The sequence below is a fragment of the Mus pahari genome, chromosome 2, assembly GCF_900095145.1.
Source record: "Mus pahari chromosome 2, PAHARI_EIJ_v1.1, whole genome shotgun sequence".
Taxonomy (NCBI): domain Eukaryota; kingdom Metazoa; phylum Chordata; class Mammalia; order Rodentia; family Muridae; genus Mus; species Mus pahari.
This window is the reverse complement of record NC_034591.1, coordinates 89,788,728-89,809,414: the sequence shown is the minus strand read 5'-3', so window position 1 is coordinate 89,809,414 and position 20,687 is coordinate 89,788,728. Positions and strand designations below refer to the sequence as shown.

Sequence of the window (20,687 nt, the reverse complement as noted above, 5' to 3'; positions counted from 1 at the left end):
GGCTATGCCAGTGCCTGGCAAACACAGAAGTGGATGCTCACAGTCATCTATTGGATGGAACACAGAGCCCCCAATGGAGGAGCTAGAGAAAGTACCCAAGGAGCTAAAGGGGTTTGCAACCCTATAGGTGGAACAACAATATGAACTAACCAGTACCCCCAGTGCTTGTGTCTCTAGCTGCATATGTAGCAGAAGATGGCCTAGTCAGCCATCATTGGGAAGAGAGGCCCCTTGGTCNTGCAAACTTTATATGCCCCATAGAGGGGTACGCCAGGGCCAAGAAGTGGGAGTGGGTGGGTAGGGGAGCAGGGCAGGGGGAGGGTATACGGGACTTTCAGGATAGCATCTGAAATGTAAATGAAGAAAATATCTAATAAAGAATTGAAAAAAAAATAAAGAGGAAGAATCTGGACTTTTGTGTTTATACTGAAAACCCAGAACTCAGGATAAGGTAGCATTATAGCCGTTTGTTCCTATCAGTCACAGCTAAGTAACAAGATCCCATTTTTAAATAAACAACAATAGAGGAGACTGCTGTGAGTTCTAAGCCAGCCTGGTTACACAGCAAGAACCTGAGAAACTATTAGGACAATATGTTAGACTAAGGTAGAAAACAAACAAACAAGCAAACCAGACAGAAATTGACTATGGATGCAGACTGAATGTAAGAGTCTGTTACATAAGTATGTCTGATACATAACATAGCACCAAAAGCTCTCTCCACCACCCAAGCAAGATACCCAAAGTAAAGCAAACCAAGGGGAAGAGGGTGGCAGCCGAAGAGGATGGCCCCAGCCCCCACCATTGTCAAGAAACAGGCCAAAAGGTAGTCAATCCTTTGTTTGAGAAAAGGCCCAAGAACTTCAGCACTGGGCAGGACATCCTGCCCAAAAGAGATCTAACAGGATTCTTCAAATGGACCCACTTTATCAGGCTGCAGGGGCAAAGAGCCATCTTCTATGAGTGGCTCAAAGTACCTCCTGCCATTAACCAGTTCACCCAGACCCTGGACAGGCAAATAGCTACTCAGCTGCTTAAGCTTGCCCACAAGTACAGGCCAGAGACAAAGCAAGAGAAGAAGCAATGGCCTGTGCTGAGAAAGATGCTGGCAAAGGGGACGTCCCAACTAAGAGACCACCTGCCCTCAGAGCAGGAGTCAATAAAGTCACCACCTTGGTGGAGAACAAGAATGCTCAGCTGATGGTGATTGCCCATGACATAGACCCCAATGAGCTGGTGGTTTTCCTGCCTGGCCTGTGTCGAAAGATGGGGTGCCCTACTGCATCATCAAGGGAAAGGCCAGGTTGGGGTGCCTGGTCCACAGGAAGCCATCCACCACTGTTGCCTTCACACAGGTTAACTCGGAAGAAAAGGGTGCTCAGGCTAAGCTGGTGGAAGCTATTAGGACCAATTACAATGATAGATATGAGATCCACCTTCATCACTGGGGAGGCAACGTCCTAAGTCCTAAGTCTGTGGCTCTCATTGCCAAGCTGGAAAAGGCAAAAGGCTAAAGAACTCACCATTAAATTGGGTTAAATGTACACTAAGTTTTCCGTATATAAATATTAATTACAAAATTATCAAAAACAAAACAAAACAAAAACAAAAACATAGCCACCAGCCGGGCGTGGTGGTACACGCCTTTAATCCCAGCACTTGAGAGACAGAGGCAGGCGGATTTCTGAGTTCGAGGCCAGCCTGGTCTACAAAGTGAGTTCCAGGACAGCCAGGGCTATACAGAGAAACCCTGTCTTGAAACCCCCCCCCCCCAAAAAAAAATCCGAGCCACCAAAATGAATGGATGGATGGATGGATGGTGAACAGAGGTATCTCTTTCCTCTTTGAATAATCACACCTTCCATTTCCAGAGGTCCTGAGTTCAATACCCAGCAACCACATGGTAATTTATGACCTTCTATAATGAGATCTGGTGCCAACAGAACACTGACATAATAAATAAATCTTTAAAAAAACAAACAAACAAAAATAAAAACCTAAACACCACTCTAATGATAGCTTGGCACAAATTGCATCCAATACTAGCAGGCGGTGACAGAGCAAACAAGGCTAACTTCAAATGTCAGGTCATTCTCTTCCCCACTACCTTTCTGTCCTGCTCAGCCTGAATTTCACTTCTGTGGTGTTCCAATGCTTTTGCCACTGCAGAGTCAAAGGTCCGCTTTTCTTCTAGCTTTTGCCTTTCCAGGGCTAGCTCAATGTGCTGCTTCTCTGTGGCTTTCTGTTGTGCTAGTTCTCTGTTGAGCTGATCAATGCGACGATGGGCATGAGCAATGAGCGAGTTCAGGTCATCAGTAGACAGTTTGCCAGCTAAACAGATAACATCAAAGTGTTAGTGATGTCACTGAAAATATGATGCAGAAAGAAGCTAACACAAAATTCAAATCCTCCAGTTAAAGTAGAAATTAACTACTGTCCAGCAACTGAAGCACTATCAATTCTAAGCAAAATAATGGGTGGGTAATAATAATAATAATAATAATAATAATAATAATAATAATAATAATAAAGTATGAGGCAGCACACACTGCTCTAAGAACTCCAAATCAGTGTAAACTGAACTCATCATGTCCTGGCTTTCTAATTTACTAACTACTTCTAAAAAGACAGCTTGTAGACACAATCACTACTATATGCCATTTTATGTAGAACTATGATTAGCCCTAACAAATATTCAGAAGGAAACCAACTCCCACAAATTTTCCTCTGAGCCACAAGTACACTGACAGACACACTCCCTACCCCAAGATACAAGCATGTATGCGCGCGCGTGTGCGCGCGCACACACACACACACACACACACACACACACACACACACACACACACAAGTATTTTTATTTTCTGTGTATGGGTGTTTTGCCTGCATATATGTCTGTGTATCACATGTGTGGCTACTGTTGAAGAGGCACCAGATCCCTTGAAACTGGAGTTACAGATGGTTGTAAGCCTCCGAGTGAGTGCTGAGAAATGAGCCAGCTGTCCTTTGGATAGCTCTTACCACTGAGCTATCTCTCCATCTCTTTGTTCCTTTCCTTGAATGCACACTACCTAGAATAGTAATCTGTGATCAATGATACCCAATAGGATCACTTGTGCGTGTTCCTTTTTAATACCCATGCCCAAACACTCAGTTATGCACACATACACTCACTCATTTTGATTTGTTGGTTTGTTTGTTTTAGAAGGGGAAATAATTTCACACTCTACAGTATTCCAACATTTACTAGAGGTTAGGAAAGAAGGAAGGTTCCTGCCATAAAAAACAAATACGGGCAATTCTGTAAGATAAATGATCAATTCATCAAAAAACAAGTGAAAAGCAAAATATATAAGCAAGCAAACACTGAGACTCACTGATTAATTTCAGTGTGTGGGACATCTCTGAATCCTGGTTTGAACTAAATACCATAATTAAAAATACTCTAAGTAAAAAGTCTTAAGCACTGCATATTTAATAGCACTAGAGAATTATGAAACCTTAAGCATAATAGTATTGATTGTCTTTGTTTAAAAAACCACTCAAAATATTTAAAAGGAAAAAGATATATTTGGAGTCTGCTTTGATATGAAGGCTATGAACACATGAGACAAAACTGGGCATTGGTTTGATAACCAATAAAGTTGGGTGAAATATCTATGGGAGTTATTAATATTTTTTATTCTTTTTAATGTTTGAAGCTCTTTGAAATAACAAGTAAAACAAAGACCTTATTGTATATACACAGACAAATATCTCACATTTAAAGCCTTACACTTAACACAATTATTCTTGATTATCTATGGATGAGAATTGAAAATTATGACACATTCAGGTTCTACTTGCTACAATTTAGATGGGTGGCACACACACACACACACACACACACTCACACACACACACACCAGAAAGAGTTCACTATTTCAACACCCGAAAAAAATGTCATTAAACATATAATATACATAATTACTCACCTAGGTCAGAAATACCTACAAAGAAAGAGAAGAATAGTTTGAAAAGGAGAGCACGCACTTTGGTTAGCCATCATTAAATAGCAACATCCAGAAGGATCAAGAAAAGAGGTTACTAGAAAGCAAAATGTTTATTCCCTATATTTACAGAGTCAGAGGCAGCATTTCTGAGGGAAGCTGTAATATTCCAAGAGGAGAATCACTGACAGACAACAAGGACTGCTCTCGTTAGAAGGGATCGTCACTGTCTCATCTGCACATCAACTAAAGACTTTACTAGGAGACACAATTCCTGGATTACTGTCAACTGAACAAATTCACAGAATATTTCTCCATCCTAGTACTAGGTTCCAGTGGCAGGCCACTTCCAACTGTCAAATACTTCTAGAATTAACATTTTTCTTTAGGGGTAATTTTGGAACAAAGTCTTTTCAGATTCTGTTACCTTTCTGCTATTTTTTTCTCCTGTAAGCTTCTTAAATAAACATTACAGTGAACTTCACATTAAATTTACATTTAACCTGTGTAAAATTAAATCAAAAACTTTATGACTGTTGAAGTTAAATGATGTTCCTTATCATGATTACAAACCCTAACGAACGCATGACAAGAGAGGAGACAGTTGCCAACCTCGGTGACTTGTCTCTCTTTTTCCCCTTGGTAATTCTGGAGCTAGAACATAAGCTCTGTCTCCGATCAAATTTTACCCTTTAATTTTGAAACAGATCTACACTGTAGCCCAGGAATTTGTAATCCTCTTGCCTCAGCCTCCTCAAACACATGGGTGTATAGGCCTGTACAGGCAGATCTGTCTTTAGTATGAAACTTTTTAAGAACCTCTTGGTTTATGGAGCTGGAGAGATGGCTCAGTGGTTCCGAAGGTCCTGAGTTCAAATCCCAGCAACCACATGGTGGCTCACAACCATCCATAACGAGATCTGGCGCCCTCTTCTGGAGTGTCTGAAGACAGCTACAATGTACTTACATATAATAAATCTTTAAAAAAAAGAAAAAAGGACCTCTTGGTTTAAATTCAAAGGATTTTTCATTAAAAGGATCTGCTTCTGTGTCAAAGGAAAAACAAAGTTGAGACAATGTAAGAGATGACTGTAACAGGGCACATAAACATAATATAATAGTACGTGCCATATATAGTACATAAGCAACAAAACACTCCACATAAGCAGTCCACAGCACTTTTCAAAAATACTGTTTACTTTTATGTATAATATATGTGTGCTTGCACAAGTTTATTAGCACTATGTGCATGCAAGAGCCTGCAAGAGCCAGAAGAGGCCATTAGAACCCCTGAAACTGGAGTTGCTCACAATATCTACTGTGTGAGTACTAGGAACCAAGCCTTGGTCCTCAGAAAGAGCAGTAAGTATTCTTAAGAACTGAATTATCTCTCTAGACCCCAAGCTCGCTTTTATACTTGATATAAAGATATATTCTTAAATAACAGTTTAGTTTAGTTTACAGGTTTTTTTTTTGGGGGGGGGGGGTGTTTCGAGACAGGGATTACAAATTCGAGACAGCCCTGGCTGTCCTAGAACTCACTTTGTAGACCAGGCTGGCCTCAAACTCAGAAATCTGCGTCTCCGTCTCTGTCTCTCTCTCTCTCTCTTCTCTCTCTCTCTCTCTCTCTCTCTCTCTCTCTCTCTCTCTCTCTCTCTCTCTCTCAACACCACCAACCTATTCTGTATTTTTAAATATGTTTTTTAAAAAGTGTTACTTTTTAATAAAATAAGTATTATTTTAAAATATATAAGTATTATTTTAAAATATATTTATTTCTTTGGATTGGGTGCACCATGACAACTGTGTGGAGGTCAGAGAACAATTTTTGACAATCTGTTCTCTCCTTCCTCCATGTGGGTCCTGAGGATAGAGCACAGGTCACCAGGTTTGGCAGCAGGTGTCATACCACCAAATCTTCTCTTTGGAGAGAGACAATACCAGGTCCCTTGCAGTGATAAACATAAGGCACATTTGATTATTTCAAAGTGTATTTTCTTTTTTGTTCTTTTTGGTGCTGGGGACTGGACTCAGGGCTTGTACATACTAGCCAAGTGCTCGGCAACGAGCAAGCCGCTCTAACTTAATCAATCCTCTTGCCACTTTTCTACTTTTTTTTTTTTTTTTTTTTTTTTTGAGTCAAGATCTTATTACATAGCTCTCTGGCTGTCCTGGAACTTGATTGAGAAACAGACCAAGCTGGCTTCAAGCTCACAGAGATCCACACCTCCTCTGCCTCACAAATGGTAGGATTAAAGGCATGTGCTACCAAACCAGGCTCTTTTTACCTTTTTTAATGCTGAGGTTCCAACTCAGGGCCTCTTGCATGCTAGACAGTCTTCGATCACTAAATTACACCTCTACTCTCAAACTCTGTGCTCTTACTACAATAGTGCCTTAATGTACATTGGGAGTTTCCTTAAGTAAATACACAGGAGCTGAAATGCTGGGTTAGGAGGATACACATCTTCTAACCAATTGCTAAGCAAATGGTCCCTGGTATCTTCCTACTCGTATCAGGGTTCTGGGTATACTCACTAGATAGCCTCTATCCTTCACCCTCAGATGACGGTAGCATCTTAACTTTATGCTTTTGAGACAAGGTCTCAGTATGTAGTCCTAAGCTATCTTAGAACTCACTATGTGGACCAGACTTGCTTCAACCCAGGCTGGATCCTCATGCTGCTGCCTCCCAAGGACTCAGACTAAAGGTATACACAATCATGCCTGTAACCACCTTTAAACAACTTCTTTGCCCTTAGGCATCATAACACTACTTTTATTCAATTTCATAATCTCACAAGAATGGGTTTCCAGCTAGTGTGGGCACAGCAGTGAATGCCTGTAATCCCCAGCACTTGGGAGACTGAAACAGAACAGTGATGAACTTGAGAACAACCTGGAAGAACTGGGGTCACTAACAGAATTCTCAAGTGTGCCTTAACTAATCCATTCCAAAGATTTTTATTTTTATTTTTATTTTTTTGGATTTTTGAAACAGGGTTTCTCTGTATAGCTCTGGCTGTCCTGGAACTCACTTTGTAGACCAGGCTGGTCTCGAACTCAGAAATCCGCCTGCCTCTGCCTCCCAAGTGCTGGGATTAAAGGCGTGTGCAACCACGCCCAGCTCCGTTCCAAAGATTTTTAAATACTAAATGATTTGAATAAGTATATAAACATACATATCTTAACAGAGTTAATGTTAAGACATCACTTTAAATCACCTGGACTCTACTTTTAATTTTTGAATAGCAAATCAGAATCAAATCATGAATCATAGAATTAAGCACTAGAGGAACTTCTGCTCACCATGATTAGAACTTCAGGAACACATAGCAGTATTCTATCTGCTGTGTGTGACAGAGAGAAAACAATACCCTATGCACTGATTGAGACATAGAAGCACTGGGATCGAAAGAGTGGAGTTGAAACAGGTTTAGATTAGTTGATTAGATGCTAAAATCCAGAAAGAAAATGGCAATCAGTTGTACTTACTCATCCCTTTCCATCCAGGAGTGATGTCTGGAGTGATACTGTCCAGCTCCTTTCTAAAGTCATCTCTTGCTTGGACCACAAGTTCATGATACTGAGACACCACCTTCGCCTCTGACTGAGCAGCCTGGACCTAAGCAGATACAAGGGGTCTCTGGCTAAATGGAACAAAAAACACCATCTACACTCTTTTTTTTTTTTTTTTTTTTTTTTCTGGTTTTTCAAGACAGGGTTTCTCTGTATAGCCCTGGCTGTCCTGGAACTCACTTTGTAGACAAGGCTGGCCTCGAACTCAGAAATCCGCCTGCCTCTGCCTCCCAAGTGTCTTAAGAAACCAGTCTAGCTGGGGGTTACAAATAATACACAGAAACCTGAAAATCAGAAAATACAAACTAACTTGTCTTTTTAATACAATTTGTTTTGTGAAAGCATGTGTGTGTGTGTGTGTGTGTGTGTGTGTGTATTCATATAGTACAGTATGTGAGTAGACATCAAAGGACATCTTGAGAGAATCAGTTCTCTCCTTCCAGTAACTGAGCCCCTAAAATCCAATTCAGATCACCACAATTAGAGGCAAGTGCCCTTATGCTGCTACCATCTGACACAAATTTTAAAAGTAGTTAAAAAAAAAAAAGTAGTTAAAAATGATACTTTTAAGACTTATTTATTTATGTATATGAGTGTTCTATTTGCATGTATGCCTGCATGACAGAAGAAGGCATCACATTCTATTACAGATGGTTGTGAACCACCATGTATTTGCTGGGAACTGAACGCAGGACCTCTGTTAAGTGCTGATCCTTCTCTCCAGCCCCATACTTTCATAATGAATACTTTACAATAAAAAACTTAAAAGAGATAGTAAGAATCATTTTCCTGAATTCTTAAAAACGTTTTCACAGATACTTTATAAAACATTACGAAGACTGAAGACACTTACCTTTTTGACGACGTTATCCAGATCAACTATCATGCTGTGAAGTCTCCCCTCTGCAGCAGTTATATGAGGGGTGGCTCCCACAACCTCTCTTTTCTTTGCATCTTCAATTATAGTTTTCATCTTCTCTAACTCTTCTCTGTGGAGAAAAAGAAAAAAAAATATAAAGGTCTCATATAATTTTTAACTACCTTTACTAAAGAGTTTTGAAGTGAGTGTAACACATGAATATCCTCATGAGCAATTCGGGCTTCGGGACAAGAGACCTCTGTCGGTTTCTGTGTCTGAACTTAGCTATGTTTTCTGTCAGCTTGACCCAAGCTAGAGTTATCTAGGGACAAGCCTCCACTGAGAACATTCTCTCATCTGACTGGCCTGCAGTCAAGCCTGGGAAGCATTTTCCTGATTGAGGATTGATGTTGAAGACCTCAGTCCACTGTGGGTGGGGTGTCGTCCTGGGACAGGTGGCCCTAGGTTATTAAGAAACCAGGCTGAGGGCTGGAGACATGGCTTAGCAGTTAAGAAAACAGGCTGAACAAGCCATGGGGAATAACAGTAGGCAGAATTCTCCCATGTCCTCTGCTTCAGGTCTGCCTCAAGTTCCTGCAATGACTTCCCTCAATGATAGGCTGTGACTGAGCCCCTTCCTCCCTAAGCTGCTTTTGGTCATAGCCTTTATGACCAAACTAAGACACTAGTTTGTATGTTGACACAGGAAGCAAACTAAGATACTAGGTTTTGCCAATTTGTAGGAAAATAAGATCAAAGCTGCAGACAGTTCAATAAATTAACTGCTTTTGTAGTGCTGGCAAATGGTTATGATATACATTCTGAATTCTGATATAACTACTCTGAGAATCCTCACTAAAATCTGGAAATTATCTACACTGTGGTAACTGTGTAGACACACATTCTAAGCAATAATCCAATGCAAACCTGAATTTTATATGAGCTCCTTTATATAAATTTCTACTCATTTTATTTTAGCTTAATTGTGATTCATACAGTTCATTCTCTTAAATTTTCCTGGGGCCAGTTCTGAGAACACACTTGTGGTGAAGTGAAGGAATGGTTTCTCTGCTTTTTGTTTTTCATTTGAAAAGAGAGCACAGAGAATGTCCAGCCCAAAGAACGTCACCAGGAGAGGCCCTAATTACTTGTTAAAGTCCATGAGTAATTACTTGGCTTTGAGCAGGGCATCGGCAGCTTCATCAACTGCCTTTCTTCTCTCCTTCAACGCACCCTCCACTGTTCGCCACTGGGCCGACTTCTTCTCACCTGCAATCTAAACAAAATTTTAAGTTATATAAACATAATCGCTCTCATATAACAGGTCAAGATTAATGCAGAATTTTGTACCATTAAATTCAGGGGGAATATTATACATAAGTCTAGCCAGCCTGCTTGGTATACGGCATTCTAAGATAAGACAACACAACCGACTTCAGGACTCTCTTTCAGCACCAATTTTCCAGGCAACATTCCCACTGACATCTGATAAGGTCTCCATTTTAAGGGTATATCAATTACCAATGGAGAACTTAAAAGCCAATGTTCTTAAGACAGAGATAACTTTTACTGCATTGGACATCTATGACAATCTAATGAGCTTCTTAGAAGTACTTTTTAAATCCTTAACTCCAAAACATGAAGAAATTCCTTTACATTACAACACATTGAAAAAATATTTAAAATTGTATAAAATAGTAACTAAGGTCTAGTGATAAGATTAATAAACACCTCCAACTTAATATTGATGAGCCTAAACATTTCTTTTCTTTTTTTTTTTTTAAAGGTTATTTTTTTTTTAATTTTAGATTTATTTATTTATTATATGTAATACACTGTAGCTGTCCTCAGACACTCCAGAAGAAGGAGTCAGATCTTGTTAAAGATGGTTGTGAGCCACCATGTGGTTGCTGGGATTTGAACTCCAGACCTTTGGAAGAGCAGTCGAGTGCTCTTACCCACTGAGCCATCTCACCAGCCCGAGCATAAACATTTCAAATGATATCCAAGTACTACAATGTAATACGGAAAATGTACCTTGCCTTATATTACAAAATTCTTCATAACTAATACGCTCGTAAAGAGTAAACATAAATGACAAAGATGTATCTTCCTGTTTGAAGGCAATTCAGGCTTACAGAGGTCCAGAGAGAAAGAGCCCATAACAGGTCAGTTAAGTCAAATACAGCTATTTCCCAGCACTCCTCTGATAAACATAACTTGGGGACTAGAAGGATGGTTTAGCAGATAAAAGAGGTTGTCACACAACCTGATAACCTGAATTTAATTCCTGAAATCTATATAAATAAGCTAGGCACAGTGGTATGCATCTATAATACGAGCATTCCTACACAGAGACAGGAGACAGAAGAATCATCTGAAAGCGGGTGGGGCACCTAGCCTAGAGAAGATAAGGACAAGAACCAGAGATACTGATCAATAAAGGAGAAGGAAGGAACTGACTCCTTAAAGTTGTTCTGACCTCTATACATGCACCATGACATGGACACACCCATACTCATACATACTTACCATGCACACACACAATAACAAAAAAGTTATATATTATAGATCACAGGTCTACATACAGCTTTACTAAGACAATCAGAAGTTGGACTGCGTTTTCAACATTTATAAAGATACACCAGGCATGGTGGCACATATCTTTGATCTGAACACTCAGGAACCTAAAGCACAAGGATCACAAGTTTGTCTGGTGTACATAGTGAGTTCTAGGCAAGATAACCACACATAGTGAGATATTATCCCCTCAAAGCAAAAAGAACAAAAAAACAAACAAAAAAAACCTATAAAAATGGACTATAGGAAGGCACAGTGGTATGCTGACACAGGAAAATTATAAGTTTGAAGCTGGTGGGGGCTACACAGTAAGACTATCTCAGAACAAGTAAAATAAAAATTTTAAATGTGGTTAGGGATACTGTTTCATTGGTAGAGTGCTTGCTAGCATACACAATCCTAGGATTCCATCCACAGCAGCACATAAAACCAGACATGGTAGCACATGCCTGCAAATCCAACATTCAAGCTGTAGAGACAGAGAATCAGAAGTAAAGGTCATCTTCAGTTATATAACAAGTTCCAGGCCATCCTTTGCTACAGGAGACCCTGTCTCAAACAAAAAAGTAAACTGAAATAAAAACAGGTTTGTTCAATGAATTTTTTTTTAAGTAGTGTCTAAAACAATTGAAAACTGTGTGTACAGATTTCTGTAATAACAAGCCTTACCCCTCCTCTTCATGAACTGCTCTGTAAAGGCTCTTCAGTAGTAAGCTGTGCACCTTCCCTAGAGGGCAATACTCTTCCATGCTGCTCTACTCCAAAGCCTCCAACTGCTGTCCCTCTGAACACCATTCATCCAGTGCATTCCTGACACCAAGGACATTCCAGTCCTCCCACACCCATGTAATGAGCATTACTAACATCTGCCTGCTTTTCCATTTTGCTGACTAAACTATGACAGCTACACTTTTCCCCCTGTGAACTTCAAACTTTTAAATGTCTTTTTCATTTATTATTATTATTTTTTTTTTTAATCGAGATGGTTTCTATGTGTAACAGCCCTGGATGATCTGGAAATCACTTTGTAGACCAGGTTGGTCAGTGATCTAGCCTGCCTCTGTCTGGGATTAAAGGTCTGCCACCATGACCAGCCACTTTTTAAGGGTTCCAGTATTTATTTATATTTATTTTAGCTTCCTTATGTATTTGAGTACTGTATTTGCATGTACACCTGCATGTCAGAAGAAGGCATCAGATCCTATTATAGATGGCTATACCTACCTACCTACCTACCTACCTACCTACCTACCTACCTACCTATATTTGCTAGGAACTGAATTCAGGACCTCCAGAAGAGCAGACAAGAGGTCTTAAAGTCATATCCAACTCTCTTGTGGATTAATGACACACAATGCATCATGCCTGATCCTGGAACACAGTAACAGCTGGCAAACTCACTTGAGCTTCAGCCTTTATGTTATAGTTCACATGCTTACTCTACTTTAGTCTAAATAATTTGGTACTGAGATATGTTTCCACATACTGAAACTCAAAGGTAATTGTAAAGGAAATTTACTGAGTCCCAGTAATAATTCAGAAATCAAAATTATTATTTTTAAGTGTTTAACAGAAGTTACTAAGATAAACATTAAAATGTGTGTGTCTGTGCTATATAAGGAGTTTTATTACTATTTCTTAAAATTTCACATCATTCTAAAATATTTAAAATTTAAACTTTATTTAAAGAAATGTTTGGCTGGGCCAGGTGATGATGGTGCACATCTTTAATCTCAGTGCTTGGAAGGCAGAGGCAGGCAAAGTTCAAGGTGGCCTGATTACAGAGTTTTAGGACAAGCAGAGCTAAACAGAGAAACCCTTTCTCAAAAAAATAGCAATAAAAATAAATAAATAAATAAATAAATAAAGTATATTTTTAAAGGTAACAAAAAGCCACGTGGAGATAAATCTAAACTCAAGCCAGGTGAGATTATGAATACCAAGTAATCTTAGCACTTTTCAAGTAGAGACAGAAACAAGTTCATCTTTAGTTATAGTGAGTTCATTACCAGCCTGTGATATATGAGACCCTGTCTCAAGCAAAATGACAAAATTAAAGTAGTTTATTTAAATTAAATGAAAACACTTTAAAATTTGAAAATTACGGGGGGATAGACAGATGGCTCAGCGGTTAAAAGCACTGACTGCTCTTTCAGAGGTCCTGAGTTCAACTCTCAGCAACCACACAGTAGCTCACAACCATTTGTAATGGGATGCAATACCCTCTTTTGGTGTGTCTGAAGACAGCTACCATGTATTCAAATGTGTAAAATAAATAAATGTGACCCATTCTTTAAAAATTAAAAAATTATATTGATGACATTGGTAGCAAGTCTTATGTATCAGCTACATAGTAAATTTATTATCAGCCTGAATTACATGAGACCCTGTCTCAAAAAACAACTCCCTCAATTCTCACTGTTTGTTAACAGTACTGTGGTTGATTGAAAGCATGTCTGAAGGTTTTTCTCAGCTAGCACACACCTGTGATATCCCTACTTAGGAGGCTTATGCAAGAAGTTCACTGCAAGTCACTGCCAGTCTGGCCTCCTTAATGCAGGCTAGTCAGAAAACACAGTGAGCAGATTCTGACTTAAAGATATAGAAGGAAAAAGGAAGGAAAATCATCATAGACTGTCTTTACTCTGTAAGAAAGCCTTTATCACACAGACGCAACCTGTCTACTACAGAGGTCACTCCTTCCTCAGCGCACCTCAGAATTGTCCATGGCTGTTTTTAGTATGTTGGAGTGTGCCTTGACAGCCTGAACTGCAGCATTCTGGGCTGTAATAGTCTGCAGAGTGACAGACGCAGTCCGGTTCAGAGCATCTTCTAAACTCTTGGCTAGAGCTGAAAAAGGAAAGAACAGTTAAAAACAAACCCTCCTTACAAAAGACTTTAAACTTCTATTCTTCTCCTAGAAGTATTCCAGCACAATTAATTCACAAAAACAACAAACAAAATAAACTATACACAGGACCCAATTTTAGGAAGGCATAATTATCCTAAAAGTACGGGCGTGGAGGTATGGATGGGAACTTAGTTACAGAAATGGCTCAGAGCACTTGCTGCTTCTGCAGAGACGAGGGTTTTGGTTCCTAGCACTCACGCGGCAGCTCAGAACTCCGTCTAACTCTACTTGCAGTTTAACATCCTCTTCGGGCCTTCACAGGTATCAGGCACAAAACATACACACATGCAGGCAAGCACTCACACAGATAAAAAAGAAACAATCAATACATCTTTAAGAAAATAAGAACAGATGGTGGATCTGTCAGAGCTTACTCTATTTTCACTTTTATAAATGTCTGAGTTGGGGCTGGTGAGATGGCTTAGCGGGTAAGAGCACCGACTGCTCTTCTGAAGGTCCTGAGTTCAAATCCCAGTAACCATATGGTGGCTCACAACCATCTGTAAAGAGATCTGACACCCTCTTCTGGAGTGTCTGAAGACAGCTACAGAGTACTTACATATAATTAATAAAAAAAAAAAAATGTTTAAAAGAAAAAAGAAAAAGATAAATGTCTGAGTTTTCCAAATTAAAGGTTGTTTAGGGGAAAAAAATCTTAGAAAGGCTAACAAATCAAATAGAGAAAGGTTTAGACCATTCTGAAGGATCATGTAGCATAATCAATAGCTTTTTCATTTTATAAAAATCACAGACTCACCAGAAAGAGGAAAACCCATAACTCATATATCCGAGATACAAGGAAATAAATCAAAGAGAAAGAAATCATGCCAATAAAAAAGTACAAGAAAAGCTGTGTGTGGTAATGCTTGTTTGTAACCCTAGCACTCAAGAGACAGAGGCAGGAGGATTACCACACATTATACAGCAAATCCTTATCTCAACCAAGGCCGATAGCTCAGCAGATAAAGAAAGGTACATGCTGGTGACCCTAACAACCTGAGTTCAATCCCTAGAACACACATGGTGCAAATAAAGAACCAACTCACAGCTGTCTCTGATTTCCACATATACTTGCCATGGTACCTGTGGCCTGACACATACAAATATATGTGCACTGAATGAATGAATGAATGAATGAATGAATAAATAAATGCAATCTTTAAAAAGACTCTATCCAAAACAAAGAAGCAAAATCAATCAAATAACAACAACATAACAAAAAACTAAAAGGGGGGGCTTAGAATGAATAGTTTCCCCACAAAAGTACACAAGAAATAAACACCAAATGTTAAAGGCTGTCCTTTTTTTTTTTTTTTTTTTAAAAAAAAACATCAAGGGTAGGCATGTGCATACAAGTAAAGAAAGCCAAAAATGGAAAGAAAAAAAAAAAAAAACCAAGAAAGTGAGGTCAAACTGCATCTTAATCTAAAGAGCAAGGTATCAAAAAAGCAAGAGATAAGAGGAAAAATGTAGTTCCTGCCTCTTGGGCTAGGCTTTTTTGTTTTATTTATTTATTTGTTTGTTTATTTTGGTTTTTTGAGACAGGGTTTCTCTGTGTAGCTCTGGATGTCCTGGAACTCTGTAGACCAGGCTGGCCTCGAACTCAAAAATCCGCCTGCCTCTGCCTCCCAAGTGCTGGGATCAAAGGAGTGCGCCACCACCCCCGGCCTTGGGCTAGGCTTTTTAAATGGTGTGCATCCAAGACCAGACAGCAGTAGACCGACCATACAGAAACAAGACTGTCACTTGCAATGGTACTCTCTTTAGACATCTATTGACTATGCTCTAATCCTTGATTAAAAAAAAAAAAAAAGTACACATGTATACAGAGTTCTAAGGTTTAAAGAAAATTTAAGAGGCAAAAGCCAAGATGCTAATTTTTTTCAGTTTACGTAAACCAAATCAAGAAAATTTAGATTAACCCCAAAGAGACCAGCTAAAGCAGCAGATTCTGTATCTCCAATTTATAACTTAACTCAAGGAACTCATATGTCAGAAGAATGAAAAGTGAGTAGAAAACATGAATCTACATGTAATCTTATACCTGAGAAGACTGAGCCAGAAGGATTGTGAGGTCAAGGTCATCCTGAGCTACAGTGTATACAATAAGGTAAAAGACAGTCTGAGCTACACATGGCAAGATGTATCAGAGACAGATGGAGTGATGGAGAGAGGGCAGGAAGGACGGAGGAAGAATATTAACATTACTGACAAATGTGAAAGTGCAAAAACATTTCACTGAGGATTTTTTTTATAACTTAACATTTTTAACTATCTATAACAAGGCCAAGAATGAAAGACACCACACACAATTCCGCTAATGCCCTAGACCTAAGGCTCCTTCCCCATCCACTCTCTCTCTCATAACAGCATAGGGTAGAGCCAATAAGGTGCCAAGGAAACAGCCAGATGCAGCAGCAGTGAAAACAAGTGATGTGGCCAGAGAAGAAAGTCACAATAGCTGCTAGAGAATCTGAAAGTAACTTCCTGTTTAGCAAAAAGCTCTTCATACCCCATTATTTTCAAAGTCACTAATACAAAGCACACAGTACAGTAAATGACAGCCTGCATCTCCTGTATCTCTCCAGATACAAGAGGAGTATCTAACAGCAGGCTGAGGAGATGCCTCTGTGAGCAAATGCTGCTCACGCGTGAGGACCGGGGTTCAGATCCTCACCATCTACGTAAAAGCTGGGCACAGCAGCAAGTACATCTATAACCACAGTGCTGGGGTAGAGAATCAGGCAGATCCCAGGGCACCCACTGGCTTGTCAGTCTAGCCCAGGAGTTCTCAACCTTCCTAATGACCCTTAATACAGTTCTCCATGTGGTAATAACCCCCAACCATAACTATAGTTTTGCTACCGTTATGAATCAGAATGTAATCAAAAAAATAAAAATAAAAATAAAAATGCCAGGCACTGGTGGTACACGCCTTTAATCCCAGCACTCGGGAGGCAGAGGCAGGTGGATTTCTGAGTTCAAGGCCGGCCTGGTCTACAGAGTTATTTCTAGGATAGCCAGGGCTACACAGAGAAACCCTGTCTCAAAAAAACAAAAATAAAAACAAAATGAATCAGAATATGATATGTAGATGGTCTATGGAGATCCCCAAAAGGGTCATGACCCACAGGTCTTGAGAACTTCTAGTCTAGCAGAAACAACAAGCTTAAGGATCAATGAGCAATCCTGTCTCAAAAAAAATTAGGTGAATAGCAATACAAGAAAATATCTAAAGTCAATTTCTGAGTTCTAGACATTCACAGGTGAGTGAATCTAAGCGCACACACACACACACACACACACACACACACACACACACACACACACACACACAGTATTGAAACTTAAGAGGAAATACACTTGTTTTGCTGAAGACTAGCAATATCAGAACACCCTTTCCTATACATACGTATATAAGCATTAAAGGATGAAATAATCCATTTCTGTTTTCTGGAGTTCTAAGATCACTTCATCTAGAAATGAAATGGATTTGGAATGTTCACCAACACACTGTAAGGAGGGCTTGTTACCTGGGTAAGAGCAGTTTAGGTGGAAAGAGCATGGATGGTGAAATGATGGTGGGAACTAAGCAATGACATAGGGAAACCAAAGAAACCCCACCGGCTACTGAACCACAAGGTGGGCTAGCTAAAGGATGAAGAGAGCACCGAGGACGACTTGATTTACATACACTCCATCTCAACTTGTTCTTGCTTTTCCTGTTGCGCTAGACGAGCTGCAACTTCTTCAGGTGGTCGCTCCCTTACAGAAGATGAGAATGCTTCCTCTTGCAGCAAAAGTGAACAAGAGGAAAGCAAATTTCAACAGATTTTTAACAGCTAACAGGGATACAAAGAAAGTGACATCAACTAAAAGTGGTAAGGACTCTAAACTCATGGATTCCAAAGAAAATAAGGGATTCGCTCTTAACACATGGATCAATTTGGACTTAGAAGTTAGTCTTCCCCTATGCAAGTTTGAAGGCTGGAAACCAGTCTAGGTATGTATTTCCATTTATCTATGGGCTGCCTAGGCAATACAGTTCTGGTGAGCAAAACATCTATAGCACAATATAAATAATTAAACTACCTGTGGTTTCAGATGTAGATTTTCCTTCATCAGTGTTGGGACATTCGGTTTTTATAGTGTCCTCATGCTGAACCGCAGGGGCTGGGACCGAAAGTGTATCACCTGCTGCAGAAATAATTTGAGCTGCCCCTGTAGATGCTATAAATACATGTTATGCATGATACTCATACTGCTGTTACCTGTACGAAGGAAACTGCTGCTGAGCACCTCACTGTACTACTTAAACATAAAAATACTTCTACTGCCCTGTCTGTGTCTGAGTAATAACAGAAACTTAAAATTGACAGAGGTTGACACTAAGTCTTCTCAGTGCCTACAGACACTTTAATTCCTCTTACCTCAAAAGAAAGGCTTCTAGTAACAGTGCCAACTCTAAGCACAGAAAAGGGAACATCAGTAACATATCAGAAAGAACAGCAGAATAGAAAGGAGTCTGGGTCAAATGAGGAGAGAGAGATGAGAAAGCGATTTGGCAGAGAGTCTCTAACCATTCTGAAGAGTAGCAGAGATGAAGGAAGACATAAAAGATGTGGGAAAAGATGACAGTTCCAAACACAGAGAAGGGTATGTTCACAGTGAAGTTAGTGTGTGAAGAAAAGAATTCGTTTAAAAAAAAAATCACTTCAGAAATGACAATTTTAAGAATAATTTATAAACAAAAATGATGGAAGAGGAAAATCAATTTTAGAGATGAATTGGGTATGAAAACAGGAAAATCAGTTCTCATTCAAAAGGTATCTCTTAACATATACACAGAATAAAAGGCTGGTTATCAAATAAAGGAAACAAGGATTAAAGTTAACTGCTAATCAAAGTTCAATACTCAACCACTGAAACCCACAGGGGGAAAACAGATGACTTCCCAATGAAGGAAAGACGCTTCCTCTAACTTTAAGTACAGACATTAAGACAATTCCTCCCATTATACCTTCCAAAGAGTGGCTCTAACAAGTACCTGCTGAAGCTGGAGTGTCTCCCTTCATTTTCTGGCTCTGTGCCACAGGCAGTTTGGAGTCTTTCATCACCTCTGATACGCTGGAGATTTTTAGTGGACCAGACTGAACCTTGGAAATGGAAATGTTTAAAATTCATGATATAATGTTGTCTTTAAAAGGAACATATAGTAATATTCTTTTTTAAAGGTCAGGTTATCAACATTTTGCAATATACTCACAGAAAAAAACTGACATTACTACAAAAAAAAAACACTCTAAAAATGTAATTTCAATGGACTAAGCCATGTTTTAGCATTACCAAAGGCTTCCTCAGGATAGATAATAGAGCATGTGATACATTACCATCCCTTTTGATGTTATTCCTCTTACATAACTAACACTGAGAAGGCTATTTCCACCTAGAGCCATTTCTTTTTTTCTTTTCTTTTCTTTTTTAAATACAATTATAGTTTTCTGTGTGCATTCAGGTAGGAACAAATGACTGATGACAGGCCTGGAGCAAAACTGAACATTTGTTCATTGTTTCTTTTCTTGCCAGGATGCAATTACGAATGAAGAAACATGACAGGTCTGTAAGCAGTACCTGCTTTCCTTTCCCAGTAAAAGTCAGACTAACTTAAGGTACTACTTACTGTTCATTAATGAGACTGTGAGATTTGCTGGGGAAAATGAAGAGATAATGAAAACTGTTGCTCCCTATTCCTATTGTCCCCCTTTTTATTAATGGCCAGACAGTGGGTCCTAAATGATTACTTAAACAGAAATGGTTGAAACTTTGTCACAGAAACTAGAAAAACACCCATTTTCTTTGATTAGGCTGCTTTCTTTAAAAACTGAATATTAGTAAGTCTTTGGTGTTGTGCCTGCATATACATCTGTATATCACATGTGGACTTGGTACCCAGGGAAGTCAGAAGAGGGCATCAGATCCCCTGGAACAGATAAGCCACCACATCAGTGCTGGGAATCAAACCCTAGTGTCCTCTGGAAGAGCCTCTAGTGCTCTTAATCACTGAGCCATCTCTCCAGCCCTGGCCTGTTTTAATTTTTGAAAGAGGGTCTAACTCTGTGTAACTCAGGCTGATCTTGAACTCCAATGCTTCTATAGTAGCCTTCTAAATGCTAGGACTGCAGGTATGATCCACTACACTGTTACTTCCGAATTTATGAAACACATGTTCACTGTTTAACAAGCACATATCAAGATCATCAGTGATTGCAATGGGCCCCTCACTACCCCTTTTCTCTTCCAGCTCACAGGTCATCACTGGGAAAACTCTAAAATCTATCCTTCCACCCCAGCATGAGCTGAGGAAGATACACAATTTTCCACTTATTTAAAATGTAAATTAACATGCAACCTGTTACATGTACAAATTAACATGTTGTTGGTTTATTTCCTCCTTTTCTTATCAGGAATTAAACCCAGAGCCTCATGCATACTGGGGCAAGCTCCATCTCCGGGCCAGAGTTTTATTTATTTATATATTTATTCTGCTCTGCGAGTGCCACATGGCCTCAAATTCAGATACACCTGCCTCTGCCTCCCAAGTGCTAGGATTAAAGACGTGTATCACCATCTGATTTTACATTTGGTTGTTAAATAAAAAATGTGGGGCTAGGCTGGTGAGATGGCTCAGCGGCTAAGAACACCCGACTGCTATTCCAAAGGTCCTGAGTTCAAATCCCAGCAACCACATGGTGGCTCACAACCATCTGTA

At 39.5% G+C, this 20,687-nt stretch overlaps 1 protein-coding gene across 10 annotated transcripts in view; it reads right to left on the bottom strand.

The window, feature by feature from the left end:
* The window catches only part of Immt (inner membrane mitochondrial protein), a 48,740-nt gene that overhangs the window by 4,872 nt on the left and 23,181 nt on the right, over nt 1–20,687 (bottom strand). Inside the window, exons 4-12 of one of the 10 annotated variants that reach the window (XM_021190135.2) lie at nt 18,966–19,074; nt 18,011–18,148; nt 17,613–17,708; nt 13,721–13,857; nt 9,600–9,703; nt 8,422–8,557; nt 7,485–7,614; nt 3,975–3,989; nt 2,108–2,331 (exon numbers count right to left, since the gene is read on the bottom strand). In XM_021190135.2, coding sequence (XP_021045794.1) covers nt 2,108–2,331; nt 3,975–3,989; nt 7,485–7,614; nt 8,422–8,557; nt 9,600–9,703; nt 13,721–13,857; nt 17,613–17,708; nt 18,011–18,148; nt 18,966–19,074 — 1,089 coding nt within the window. The remainder of the gene's footprint in view (nt 1–2,107; nt 2,332–3,974; nt 3,990–7,484; nt 7,615–8,421; nt 8,558–9,599; nt 9,704–13,720; nt 13,858–17,612; nt 17,709–18,010; nt 18,149–18,965; nt 19,075–20,687) is intronic. The other 9 variants (XM_021190136.2, XM_029534924.1, XM_029534925.1 and 6 more) reach the window with 9 other exon arrangements.